The sequence below is a fragment of the Sinocyclocheilus rhinocerous genome, unplaced genomic scaffold (genome assembly GCF_001515625.1).
Source record: "Sinocyclocheilus rhinocerous isolate Xijiao unplaced genomic scaffold, SAMN03320098_v1.1 scaffold421, whole genome shotgun sequence".
NCBI classification, from domain to species: Eukaryota; Metazoa; Chordata; class Actinopteri; order Cypriniformes; family Cyprinidae; genus Sinocyclocheilus; species Sinocyclocheilus rhinocerous.
The window spans coordinates 348,888-361,488 of NW_015656177.1; the positions used below are offsets into that span (position 1 = coordinate 348,888).

The 12,601-nt window shown below is 38.0% G+C and overlaps 1 protein-coding gene across 4 annotated transcripts in view; it reads left to right on the forward strand.

Moving 5' to 3' along the window:
• LOC107719808 (inactive phospholipase C-like protein 1) overlaps positions 1 to 5,237 on the forward strand; it is a 66,145-nt gene extending 60,908 nt beyond the window's left edge. Inside the window, exons 7-9 of one of the 4 annotated variants that reach the window (XM_016527340.1) lie at positions 72 to 181; positions 1,554 to 1,736; positions 5,174 to 5,237. In XM_016527340.1, the coding sequence (XP_016382826.1) occupies positions 72 to 181; positions 1,554 to 1,721 (278 nt within the window). In that variant the 3' untranslated portion in view covers positions 1,722 to 1,736; positions 5,174 to 5,237. Of the gene's footprint in view, positions 1 to 71; positions 182 to 1,553; positions 4,322 to 5,173 lie in introns of those variants that run through there. The other 3 variants (XM_016527338.1, XM_016527339.1, XM_016527337.1) reach the window with 3 other exon arrangements.
• The last annotated feature ends 7,364 nt before the right edge of the window (positions 5,238 to 12,601 follow it).

Sequence of the window (12,601 nt, forward strand, 5' to 3'; positions counted from 1 at the left end):
AAGCCAGAAAAAAAGAAAAGAAAATGATACATGTTATGCATGTGTTTGTTTTCTATTATATGTCCTCTTAGGAATGGTGTTTCATGAAGATCTGCCCAGGTTGGTAGAAAAGGAAAATCTGAAAGGCCGTAAACAGAGTAAAGCTGTGGAAAGTTTTGCTTGGAACATCACTGTGCTGAAGGTAAATAGCGTGACCTTCTCTTTCCCTCCCTCAAACAGCCTTGAATTTTTGGATAAATGTCTTCACTCTGGTTTTAGACGAAAGGGAGAAGGGCTTCTGTTGTTTTGAAATTCTATCTTCCAAATGTAAGTCATTTGACCTTATAAATACAGCGTGTGTGGTGGACTTTTGAAATGAGCAGGTCCTTTCTCTGGGTTTGGGTGCTTTTAGTTGATTGGAAATACATGTTTCAGTTCCATTTGATGTTTACGCAGTTTATGGGTTAAATGATTATGCAACAGCATTTACCTTGGGACACCTGGGACTACAAACAAAAGACATTAAAAGCTATGAAAATCCAAGTCTCTTCAAAGTCTTGTTTGGCTAGTATTAAAGGCAGGGTATGTGATTTTTCAAAAACACTTTAGAAAACTGATTCGGGCCGAATCGCAAAACAAACTTGTAGCCAATCAGCAATAAGGGGCGTGTCTACTCGTGATGTGGAGGAGAGAGCTTTCAGTGCATGGGATGGACATTAGCCGAGCCGAGCGACAGAGGGCGGAGCTATCAAAATAGGGGCAAGACCCTTTTGGGGTAGGGGCGTGTTTGTTTGGTGATTTCAAATATCAACATTGGCTACCAGAAATCACTTACTCTGCCTTTAATAGTCACTGTATTTTTAGAGCTTTAGTCAATAAATCTTCTATATCCTTTAAAAAAGGACATACTTTTAATTAATTAGTTTTTCCCATTGAGCTCCACTAATAAAATATTTTTGTCTAAAAATATTTTCGTGTTCATGACCATTTCCCAACAGGCTAATTTTTGCTTCTGTGACTTATATATGAAATACTGTGCAGTTCTGTCAGGTTTAAAGTCTCCATAAAAGTAGCCACAGATCTTATTTTTTATCTGTATTGTGAAATACATCCAAGTGTAACAGATTATTGGAAAAGAAGAAATGTAGGGCAGGGATCTGTTTATATTCAGATTGAGTTATAACATTTTAAATACAATTTAAGGTAAAAAAAATGGTAAAATATATGAAAATAAGATTTATGAAATAGGGTGGTTTATTGGTTTAGTGAATGATTGAGTAACTGACTCACAAAGACAGTCACTTGTTTCATTCCTGAATGAGTCAGTGCTTTTAAACAAATCGGTTTGAATGAATGATTCAGTGATTCAATGATTCACTCATGAAGACAGTCACTTGTCACCACCTACTGGTGTAATTATGTAACCTGCATAAAGAGTCACTGAAAAATCCCCACCACTAATGCACAGACTGTGAGCCTGTCTGGAACAGCCAGTCAAATTCATGCACCAGAAATAACTGATGTGTAACATAATAACAAACCTGGTTCATGTGATTCATGTCTCTCTTTTTTAGGGTCAGTGCGACCTCCTGCGAAGCGCTAAGATAGATGCTTTGGATACGTTGAGGCAGCTGGCATTGGCCTGTGAGGCGTCCGGCCTGATCTTGACCTCTGACGGTCACTACACCCCTCACGGCCTGTCCTCCAGACGGGGCAGTAGCCACGGCAATGGTCGCAGCTGAGCCCCAGAGACACGCGTACGCATTGAGAGCGCATTTATTCATAGGTGAATGAATGGTTGAATGTTGGACAGACAGAAAGACAGATGTATAGGTGTCTCAGATGAACAGATGCTAGTAGGGGCATTTGTCCTTTTTTGAAGTGGGTGCTTGATTTTAGCACAGCATTGACCAGATGTTATTTGAGGGCAGAATAATGAATGTTCTTATCAAGACATACTGAATGAAGGATGTAAAAGGAATTAAAGCAAATTCCTCAGCGATATAAAATGACTCATGTCAACAATGTAGAAAGCATTCCTGCAATATTTAAGAGGACTTTAATGTTGAACTCCTTGTAGTTCACAGGCTAGAAATGTTCTTTCGAGCAGAAAAAAAAGTATAAATCTAAAACTGCAACTAATGTCGAATACAGAAGACTCATTAGTCGTTCCCCTAGTTCATGACTAAATCACCAAAGTGTGAAGTTTGTTTACTCAGGTTAGCACATCTCAGAAATACTTTTAGAGGGTCTGACATTGGTCTGCATCATCTTCAGGGCTGTATCTCCCTCTCTGCTGTCACTCAAACTGATTGACAAGTGATGCCCACCAGCAGGACAGCAGCGTTACTGCCCCTAAGCCCTATCCAGTCTAAAGTGTACGGGATATAACTGGTGCTTCTCCGTTGAAGGGAACCATATCCTCATCTTCCGTCTTCACCAGTGACATGGATCGTCTTCAGCTCATTAACAATGCAGAATGAACTCAAGAAGGCTTTGTTAAAATATTGTTCAGTACACCCTTACAGTGTTAACTGAGCCGGTTACTCAATGGGAGGACAAGTACTGATTACACCACATATCAATGTAATGCATATGGAGTTCAGCACCTGGGATTGGAACAATGTTACTAAATGATGAACTACAGTTTGGGTGAAAAGTGACTTTATTTCTAACATACATTCCTTGGCTTGACTGGATGAAGGCTTCTGATGAGTCCGCTGACATGCTCATCAAAAAAAAAAAAAAAAATATTTTTGTAATAAAGACAAAAATGCTACTAAACATGGCAAGAATTGCTGCCGGATGTTTGATTACAAAAACAACTAACTGTTATAAACAGCTTTAAGCACTGAGACAACTAAAGTAGATACAGTTCTAAAGTAGAAACTGTTTTACAACTTGCATTGTGTAACATTTGACAGTGTTGTGATAGACAAGGAAAACATTTGCAGTATTTTGTCTATTGCTGTCAAAGACACTCACAATAGTCTAGTTTTTGAAATCGCACCTTTTCTTTTCACGTTAACAGAATAACAGAAATTAGATATGTGATTATATATTATTTTTCTTATGGTAGACAAGTAAAAGTGCTGGTACATTGTGTGTGTGAACGTATGTGTGCAAGGGTGCTAATGTAAATGTGTGTGAGACGTTTCAGTGGTACTTGTTCTGAATGTGATGAATCTGATGCCTGATCAATTCGGGCAGTTGTTTTTAAACAAAAACCTGACTGTTGGTTGATGTCAGACATTTTATTTTAGAAGACCAAATGAGCATATTCACTACAGTGAAGGTGTATAAATCGATAATGAACGGGATGAGAAAAGGCATAACATTAGCACATAAGCAAACGTCCTGTTGTCCTGTTTTATGTGTCCACAAGTCTTTTACTCTCCTTTTTAACTCTTTCAATCTACTTTGTACTGTTCTCTACTACTTTTTATGTATTTACTTTTCTCTTCCTCTGTCTTTGCCCTTGTTCTCTTCCTATTCTCTCTGAAGGGTGAGCGATCCATGCCTGTTCTGTTTTTGTGTGTTCACGTCTGAACTGAATGTGTACTAATTCCTAAAGTGTTCCTTAAAAAGCAAATTGTTTGCTAAAGTGTGAACAAAAAAGTTTTGTGAATTATGTAAGAGAATTGTAGATATTATATCTTAAAGCTACAAACATAGTTGTCCCCTTTACAGTGTGTGTGTGTGTGTGTTTGTAACACGTAACCCATGTTCCTCCGGCCCCAGGATCTGCAACCCAGAGGATCTGTGTACTTTTAAAGGGGCAAAATCTAAATAATGAATACCCATTCACAGTATTAGCTTTCTGTTCCAGTTTAGATGGCTCTTGAGACCAATCAGACATGTGAAGTGAAGTCTTACTTTAGACGGGTTTTTTAGACCCCATTGAGGTGCACTTTAAACTAAACCGAGCAATCCATTTGGACTGGTATAGCCTATTGATTCCTGCAGTATTAGAAAGTGGTCAACATCTCAGACGGTGCAATATTACGCTGCTGTTTGACGTTAAACATAATGACTAGTTTAATGAGGAGCATTAATCCAGCTGTCCTAATTTGCCGTTTCTGCTTTTTTCCCCATGTGTGGTTACCATGCGTTTGTTGTGTCTGCATTTCCTCTGACTCTTAAAAATGAAATGTTTAAAATATTTTGTCGCATTCTTGTTAGCAGTTGTTGTCCTTGTATCAGAGAGTATTAAAGGTGACAAGCGTGCGTTAAACAAAGTAAACTTCAAAGCTGTGTTGCTTTTATTTTGAAATCATGGTTTGTATTTTATAACTAATAAGTTGATGTAACACAGATGTGTCCTAGACTAAATAAAGCTATCTTTTACTGACTGCTGTCTCTTCTGGTAACCGTTAACTGTTGTGTCTTATCAGTACTGCTGGAGCACTTTAGCCATTTAATGACTTGTGTTTGGGTATGTTTGTTAATAGGATGCTTATCCAGTCCACTTAACATTATTTTGTGGGGAAACGGTAGCTATCAATAATGACCATGGGAAAATATTCAAAGTAGCCAGCAGGTGGAGTTGTTTCCAGTCTTTAAAATCAGAGGATTCTCGCAGGCTTGTTGCTGCTACAGAAGTTATCTTCTGCCTGTCAAGCCTGTTGTAAATATTTATTAAAATATTTCATATGTGTACCATGTGTATTTTGACTTAATTTCAGTATAGTATCTAATCAAGAGTTTAAAGTATTTAAGTAGCCTATTTGTGTACGTAAGCACTTAACTCAGGTAGGCAACAAGTGAATTTCAAAACTTGCACACAATTAGGCTACATTTTCAAGAAAAAAAAAAATCATTCATTTAACTCAATTTAATTTTGATCTTCCAAGATCAAATTACATATTTCTCAGGTCTTCATGTCTTAAATATTTCCTTTTTTGTCTTTCTTACTGAACAAACAAGCCCATTAAATTCTGCTTCCACAAATGTATGCATTTAATGAAATCCCTTTCAGTGTAAAGTGTAATTGGCCTTCAATTTCTCATTAGTCACGACAACGCGCTATTTGACCTAAAGCCTTATGCTTTTTACTAATTGGCAATAGGACTATCCATATCCAATTTGACTAGAGTAGTCTGACTTTTAACGTTCCAAGCAACTATTGTAAAACGACTATAAAATCGGCTGCTTCTGAATGTATTGTTTGACTGTTTCCGGATTTTGGTTTCAGAGCCTTACATATTTGATAATGCTGTGATGAAACTGGTTCCTGTGCAACAAACCACCAAACTCTGGATTTAATCAATCAGGTAAGGAATAATTAAAGTTTACTTTTGCTTAGTAAAAGTAGGATTTTTTTTTTTTTAAATAATAAATATAATCGTATGTTTTTGGGTGGATAATTTGAGTACAGTTTGGACACTAAAACTTTACCTTTTGCAATTATAATGCATGAACTAAGATCTTATTTCTCAACTGGTTCCTGTGCAACAAACCACCAAACTCTGGATTTAATCAATCAGGTAAGGAATAATTAAAGTTTACTTTTGCTTAGTAAAAGTAGGATTTTTTTTTTTTTTAAATAATAAATATAATCGTATGTTTTTGGGTGGATAATTTGAGTACAGTTTGGACACTAAAACTTTACCTTTTGCAATTATAATGCATGAACTAAGATCTTATTTCTCATATAGGTTGGTTGCTATAAACCAGGAAACATGTTTTGGCTTATGCGACCAGCTGTATCCTGTTGTTAGCAAAACTACCTCTTGGTGGAGACAGTGACATAGAATTACCGTGAGAAATGAATATCCACACCACTCTCTGGTAGGCTAAACATTTAAAAAAAAAAAAAAAGGCAGAAAGCAGAAAACAAATGCAAAATTATGAGTCTCATTTGTCAAATATTTTAATAAAGTATATTTATTTTTCTTTTCTATTTTTTACATTTATGCTATCAGTGACGTTTTTATTTACTTATTTGTCTTTTTCACAATTAAAAATATATATATTTCAAATTGTCACTAAAAATCCATTAACCCTAAGTGGTTTGGCCTGCACCATGAGAACTAAAGCATGGCTGTGGAGTTTCTGACTGTTACATGTGGCACTGGGCTTTACAGACGCACGTCCCACAGGAACAGATGTAAAAAGATGTGACATTGTGCCAAGCGGGACAGGTGAAATGACAGGCTGACAGCCTCTAATGCAGCGAACATCTGCCTGCTTCTGGTTTGTGTCAGGAGCATGCGCAGATCTGCCCTCCGATCCTGCCTGAGGCCACAAGAGTCAGAGTGCAGCGAGACATTCTTCAATCTTACAACACTTTTAAGACACTCCGACATTCTATAATGGCCACAGTGCTGTCAAAATATTTTTTGAAACTTCCATTTTAGATGTTTACCATAAGCCTTAGATCTTCAGAGAAGTTCATTTGGGCTTTATAATGTCTCAGAACCATTTTCTCACCTCGAAGAAAAGTTTAAGTAACACTTGATTTCTTCAGTGCGACTTTTACTTGGCGGTAAGAGCAATCAAATCTTTAAAACAGCTAGTGTTAAAACAGCTAACCATTAGCAGCTGGAGCTCTTCGTGTTTTTGTCAGGATTCTCAGAGCAAGTCACTTTGCTGGGACGTTTCTTTTGCCAAAGGCGCTCACCAACGATGACGCTGTACTTGCCAGCGCTAATAGGGCTCTGTTAATTTTAGCCTGGTGTGCGCCTCAGAGGAGAGCCACTTTGAGTTTAATTACAGTCTTCCCGAGGCAGCAATTTCACTGTGATTTTGGCGGAGAAGAGGAAAAAAAGCAGGAGAAATGATCACCTCTTAAAAGTGTCTAAATTGCATCTTATTTTCCCCCTCTTTTTAACCACAACAAAAGGGATGGGCACAATAGCACGGCATGTTTCCTCCCAATCTAGCGTGCTGTGACCAATTACCAACACTATTATCTGAGCTGTATTAAAGATGGCACAGTAGGACTGATGAGGCGTGATTGAAAAGTTTGTCATATAAAGTTTCTTTTCAGCATGTTGCATTTCCTCTCTGAGCTACAGCACATTATTAACTGTCTAGCTTTACTCCATATACATTAAAATAGGGCTCCTTTCATAACTGTCCTTTCAGTATGCTTTAAGCTGCGTCAAGTATGACTGTATTGAATATAAAAATGTGCTCTTGACCTCACTTCATGATGTGCAAGATTGGGCTTTTGGTATAGTGTCCTTACCATCAGTAACATCCAAACACATTGTGATCTGGGTTTGGCAGAATCAGACTATAGGAAATATGAATGATCTGACGTGACAGAATCTTAATCGGGATCTCAGAAATTAACCAGCGATTAGGATGAAACTGCAAAATGTGGATTTCCTCTAAGAATTGTTATCTAACATTATATATATTCATTATATTTTCATTTAAGTTTAGACACTTTAAAGACATTCAGTTTGCTTTTGATTGAATTGATATAAATCAAACATACATATGACAAACTATATGTTATATGTTAGAAATAAGAGAAATGTCCTCATAAAGGTAGAAAAGTCCATTTCAGGGGCACATGTTAGGAAATAATGCAATAATTAAAAATAACTGATGCTATAAGTTATACATTGATAATCTTCACCTCATGACCGGATTGAATCAGTGAGTTGAATCTTGTAGAACAGTTTTGTAAAACAAGTCAACCGAATCATTGAAAAGATTTGTCTCAAAAGAATGATTCTTTCACAAATCTAACATTGCCAGGCCTTGAAATTAGTGAAGGCCAACATCAAGATTTTCCATTAAAAATGGCACAAAAAGTTATTGTATGGTATGTCTTCAGAAAACTTGGCACACAATTCATATGGCTAATTTTAGTTTTTACTTTAATAGATATTTATTGTTTATTTTTCAATTTAATTATGCTGCCTTTGCACTGTAAAACCTGATATTCATACAGAAACACAATATTTATATGTATATTATGACTAACATATTATATAGTAACATAAGCCACATTCTGTACTACTTTATGTGAAGTTAAGAGCTGACTGATGGGTCAAGCTCTGACCTCTATAAAACAGCAGATTTAAAAAGCATTTCCTCCCTCAGCTTTTAAAGGAGAGAGACGATGCCTGATGATCTGAAATCATTGCCTATTGTTTAAGCGTAAGGCAGAGTTGTTTGGTTTGTGTAATTGTCTCTCAGTATCATATGCGTGAGAGTGAGCCCTGTGGACTGAGCACCACCCACTACTGATGAGAGGATACCTGTGCAATCAGACGACACACCGAGAGCCGTTGTATCATAATCACTCTCATTCACACACTTCAGCTTTCATCCTCATCATTCATTATCCTTCTGTCAGTCATTTACTTTTTCTTCTCTTCTGGCCCTTCACTTGTGTTACTTCTCTTGAGTCTCAGTTACTCTCTTCTCTTCTCTTCTCTTCTCTTCTCTTCTCTTCTCTTCTCTTCTCTTCTCTTCTCTTCTCTTCTCTTCTCTCCTCTCCTCTCGTTTAATCTAGTCTCTTTTGTCTCATCTTTTCTCTTCTGTTTCATCTTATTTCATCTAGTCTCATCTCATCTTGTCTCTTCTCTTCTCATCTTATATTCACTCCTCTCACCTCTGCTTTTCTTCTCTCTTCGCGTTTGCTCGCCACTGTTCTCGTCTTGTTTCTTCCATTCTCTTTTTTTCCCATACTGTTCCTCTTTCTCCTTCCTTCCTCTGTGTAGTGCCATCTTTTTTTGCTCTTTTGCATCTCAGCATCACTTGCTGGGATAAAGAAGAGGCCTGTGTGATTAGCACACAATGTCTTTCTGCCATTTATCTTTCATCATTATAGTGACTCCTCTTCGTTCTTTCTTCCCCGCTCTCCGTCTCTTATAGTGCAGGAGTTGTTAATGGCCCGCGTTGCTTCAATTGGTTTCTAAATGCTTATGAGCGAGGGTCCAACTGTGCGCTTAATGAACAGGTATGACTGGGTAATTACAGCAATCTCAGCCCCCTCCCAAACACACACACATGCTAGCCTGGACCACACAAAGCCCAACAGGACTGAGGAAACCAGGCCCTGCAGGAGTCTGCAGAGGCGGAAAGAAAGGGCAGGAATATGGAGAGAAACTGAAGAGGAAAACAAAGGAGGCTGAACAGAGAGATTTAAATGTAGTAACTGGCTATTATCGGTCATTTAGATAAATGCACGAGACGCTGGAGAGCGTAAATGCTGGGAATGCATTTGGTACACAAGTGTGTTGACGCTAGAGATAAAACATGGGCACTTCACTAAAATGTTTGAATTCTACAGATCCTGAGCACTTTAAATGTAATATTTTTGAGATAAAACTTTTTTGTATATGTTCTTGCCAGAACTTGACAGAGGTGATTTTTGCCTGCCTGCATTACAGGATTGATTTGAGCCATAAATAGAGATGAGAATTGCAGACAGTGGGATCTTTTGACTTGGACAAACTAGCAGTCACCCAGGACACCCCAAAGACCACCTAGCAAAGCTGTATCAATCTAGCCTAGCATCATGGTGGTGGGTTTTGCACCACTCACATTTTCCTCACAGAATGTATAATCTAGACTAAAGAGTGACCTAAATGATCTCCAAAGTTTATACAACTGCTTCATAAATGAAAACTTCACACTCTTCTCTGAAACATCTCTCCATTCCGGTGGGTCCCTTGCGTTCTCTCTCCATCTGTTTGCTCCTGTCTGTCTTCAGGCAATGGGTGAAGTTTTGCTCCCTATGGCCGTCTGTCACAACCACAACATCCACTGCGCACACCCACCCAACCAGGGATATTTTATCATGGATTTTTATGGAGAGAAGACAAGTGAGTTACTGACGGAAGGGGTAGAGATCACATTAGTGTGGCAAATTCCAGTAAGAAAGAAGGAGGGAGAGAGGAAAAGTATGGGGAAATGGAGAACACCTTAAAATTTGTGCAAATAACAGAGCCAGTCTTGGGACAACCACTGTTTGTATACACTTGTTTAAATGTGCCAATTTCTGAAAAATTGAGGCATATGCACAGGCAAACAGAGAGAGGGAGAGTCAGAAAACTGCGTTAGTGATGGGCTAAGAGTGGGGCGACACTTTGCCAGATGCCGCCTTCTAAATAAACGCGAATCCTCGAAGGGGCGTTGGGCATCTTGTTTTCTCTGGTCCCCGAGGACGCAATCATGGTGTGCTACTGTCTGCAGGGAGAGCAAGGAGAGGTAATGGGGCTCGGCGCAGGGTGTCTGTTCTGTACGAACCCTTAGTTTGACATGGCCAGGCAGCTGGTAAATTCATTAAACCGAGGCTCTAATATAAACAGCCATTCATTTCACTCTCTGACAGGGTGCCGTCTGGACAATGTGAAGCACCCAAATATAACTGCCATACTGTGTTTATGTGTGTGTTCAGGGGGGAAATATGAATGTTTATGTGTACATGATGTTGTATCGGAGCAGTCAGCGAATACGTGGGAGAGGGGCCAGCCAGCGCTTTTCATTCTAAACACAGGACGTTTTGAGAGACGCATGGAGAGGTTTGGCTAATTGGCAGGGCTTACTACATTGCTATGGCATTTCTCTGTACAATGCAATAGAACCGCAGATCTGTATGTAGGTACAAGCACTTTGACATGCTTCTACAATGTAGACAGATATTTTTGACATAAATGAGGCCATTTAGCATTTTTTTTTATCCACATTTGTGTAAATAAATGTTAACTTTTGGCAGAAAGATTTACTAATGAGTCTCAAAAGAGATGGTTATAAGTTATAATCATAATCATTTAAAATTGAAATTCATTATCTTATAAATGATAATTACAAATGTAGAATTTAAATGATATTTCTAAATAATAATTATAAATGTATAATTTATATTTTAAAAAAATCATTATGTTGCTTCTGGTTTGTTCATCATACGGAAACTGAATGGCCAGATCAGATGCATTGCACTGTGGGATACAGTAATTTGTATACTGCATATTTTCGGCTATTCTATGCATGCAGAAAATTTGTTGCACAGTGTACCGCAAACTGCAGATATAATACTAGTATGCTAATATGCTATACTGAACATATACTGAATATTTCTATATATAGCCCTTAATTCGGCTGCAGTTACAATCAACGTAAAATGTTTGTAATTTTGTTTTTTTGAGTGGTGACAAAACTCAACACTGGGTCAGGAAGAATGTTTTAGTGTAATTCTATATATTTATATAAATAGAGTTAATTTGCTGATTATTACTTTTTAAAGGCCTATTTATTGAGGTGTACAGAGGCATTTAAAACCATACAACACATACACGGCTGAACATAGACAGAGGCACAGGGGAGTGAATGACAGAGGCCTCCTGCTGTGCCCGCACTGTGTTGAATTGTTTAGTAGATCACTCTCTCCTACTGGAGCTTTTAGCTCCATGTCTCAATTTCACCTTAGAAAGATTGAGAAAGAAAGAAAGAAAGAAAGAAAGAGAGAGAGAGAGAGAAAAAAAAATATGGAAAGAGGCTCACGTATGTGTTCTTAAGGTAAAATGAAAGTGATTTAAAAAATGGGAGGACAAACGAATGCTTTAAAAACTGGAAAGCCGCACACTTCTCAGCTGTTTTGCTCTTGCCATATTTCACAATCTTTAAATTGACAACTGCATGTTCATTACAAATTGTCTGTAAATCATTTCTGAGGATTCGCATAGGAAATAATTATTTTCCTACCTCAAATGTTTATCTCAGACAGAATTTATTTTAAAGGGAGAACAAATGGAGTCTTAAGTATCCTACCTTTATAACAAAGCTAAAGACCTTAGTTACTTCCTTTGCATATGTCTCCTCAAGAGTTACAGAAGAGATATTGCTCATTGAATATTCCAGAATAATTTTATAGTCTTTACTGTATGTCAATAATTAGCTCATTTGCCTCATAAGAAAATGAAAATTCTGTAAATAAAACATAACTAGGAACTCCATTAACTTCATTAACAATTAACTCTCATTCATTCTGAGAGCAGCTATGAGGTTATTAGTAAAGCATCTTGTTGTCAGAACACGGACAAACATACACACTCAGGTGCAAGTGTAACCTCGGACTGACTGGTTTGGGTAGTGAGCAGACGGAGTGTCTGGTGTTAAGGAGCACTGCCTCGTGTGGTTAGCCTGCTAAACATTGGCTTTTCATGGCCCTGTCATTACCTCTCCACCACCGTTCCTCTCTCCATCTTCATCCCCTCAGACATGGCTGCATTCTCCCTCTCTCTCACTGCAGCGCGGCACTGCATTCCACAGTACGAAGGGCAAAATAAGTGGTGGATTGAACAAACACAACACCAGCAATTAATGGTTGCAGTCAACAGTCTGTACAGAGACAAATGACTGGGTCCCAGTCAGTGTGCCTTTGACCTGCTCTCAACATCTAGTGTTTCAGTCGGAATCCATTCATTTACTCGTTCTTGTCTCTTAAAGGTGTGATGTTGCTAAAAAGAACATTATTTTGTGTATTTGGTGTAATGAAATGTGTTTATGCGGTTTAAGGTTCAAAAAACACATTATTTTCCACATACTGTACATTATTGTTTCTCCTATATGCCCCGCCTTTCTGAAGCGCGTATTTTTACAAAGCTCATCGGTCTGAAAAAGCGAGGTGTGCTCTGATTGGCCAGCTATCCAATGC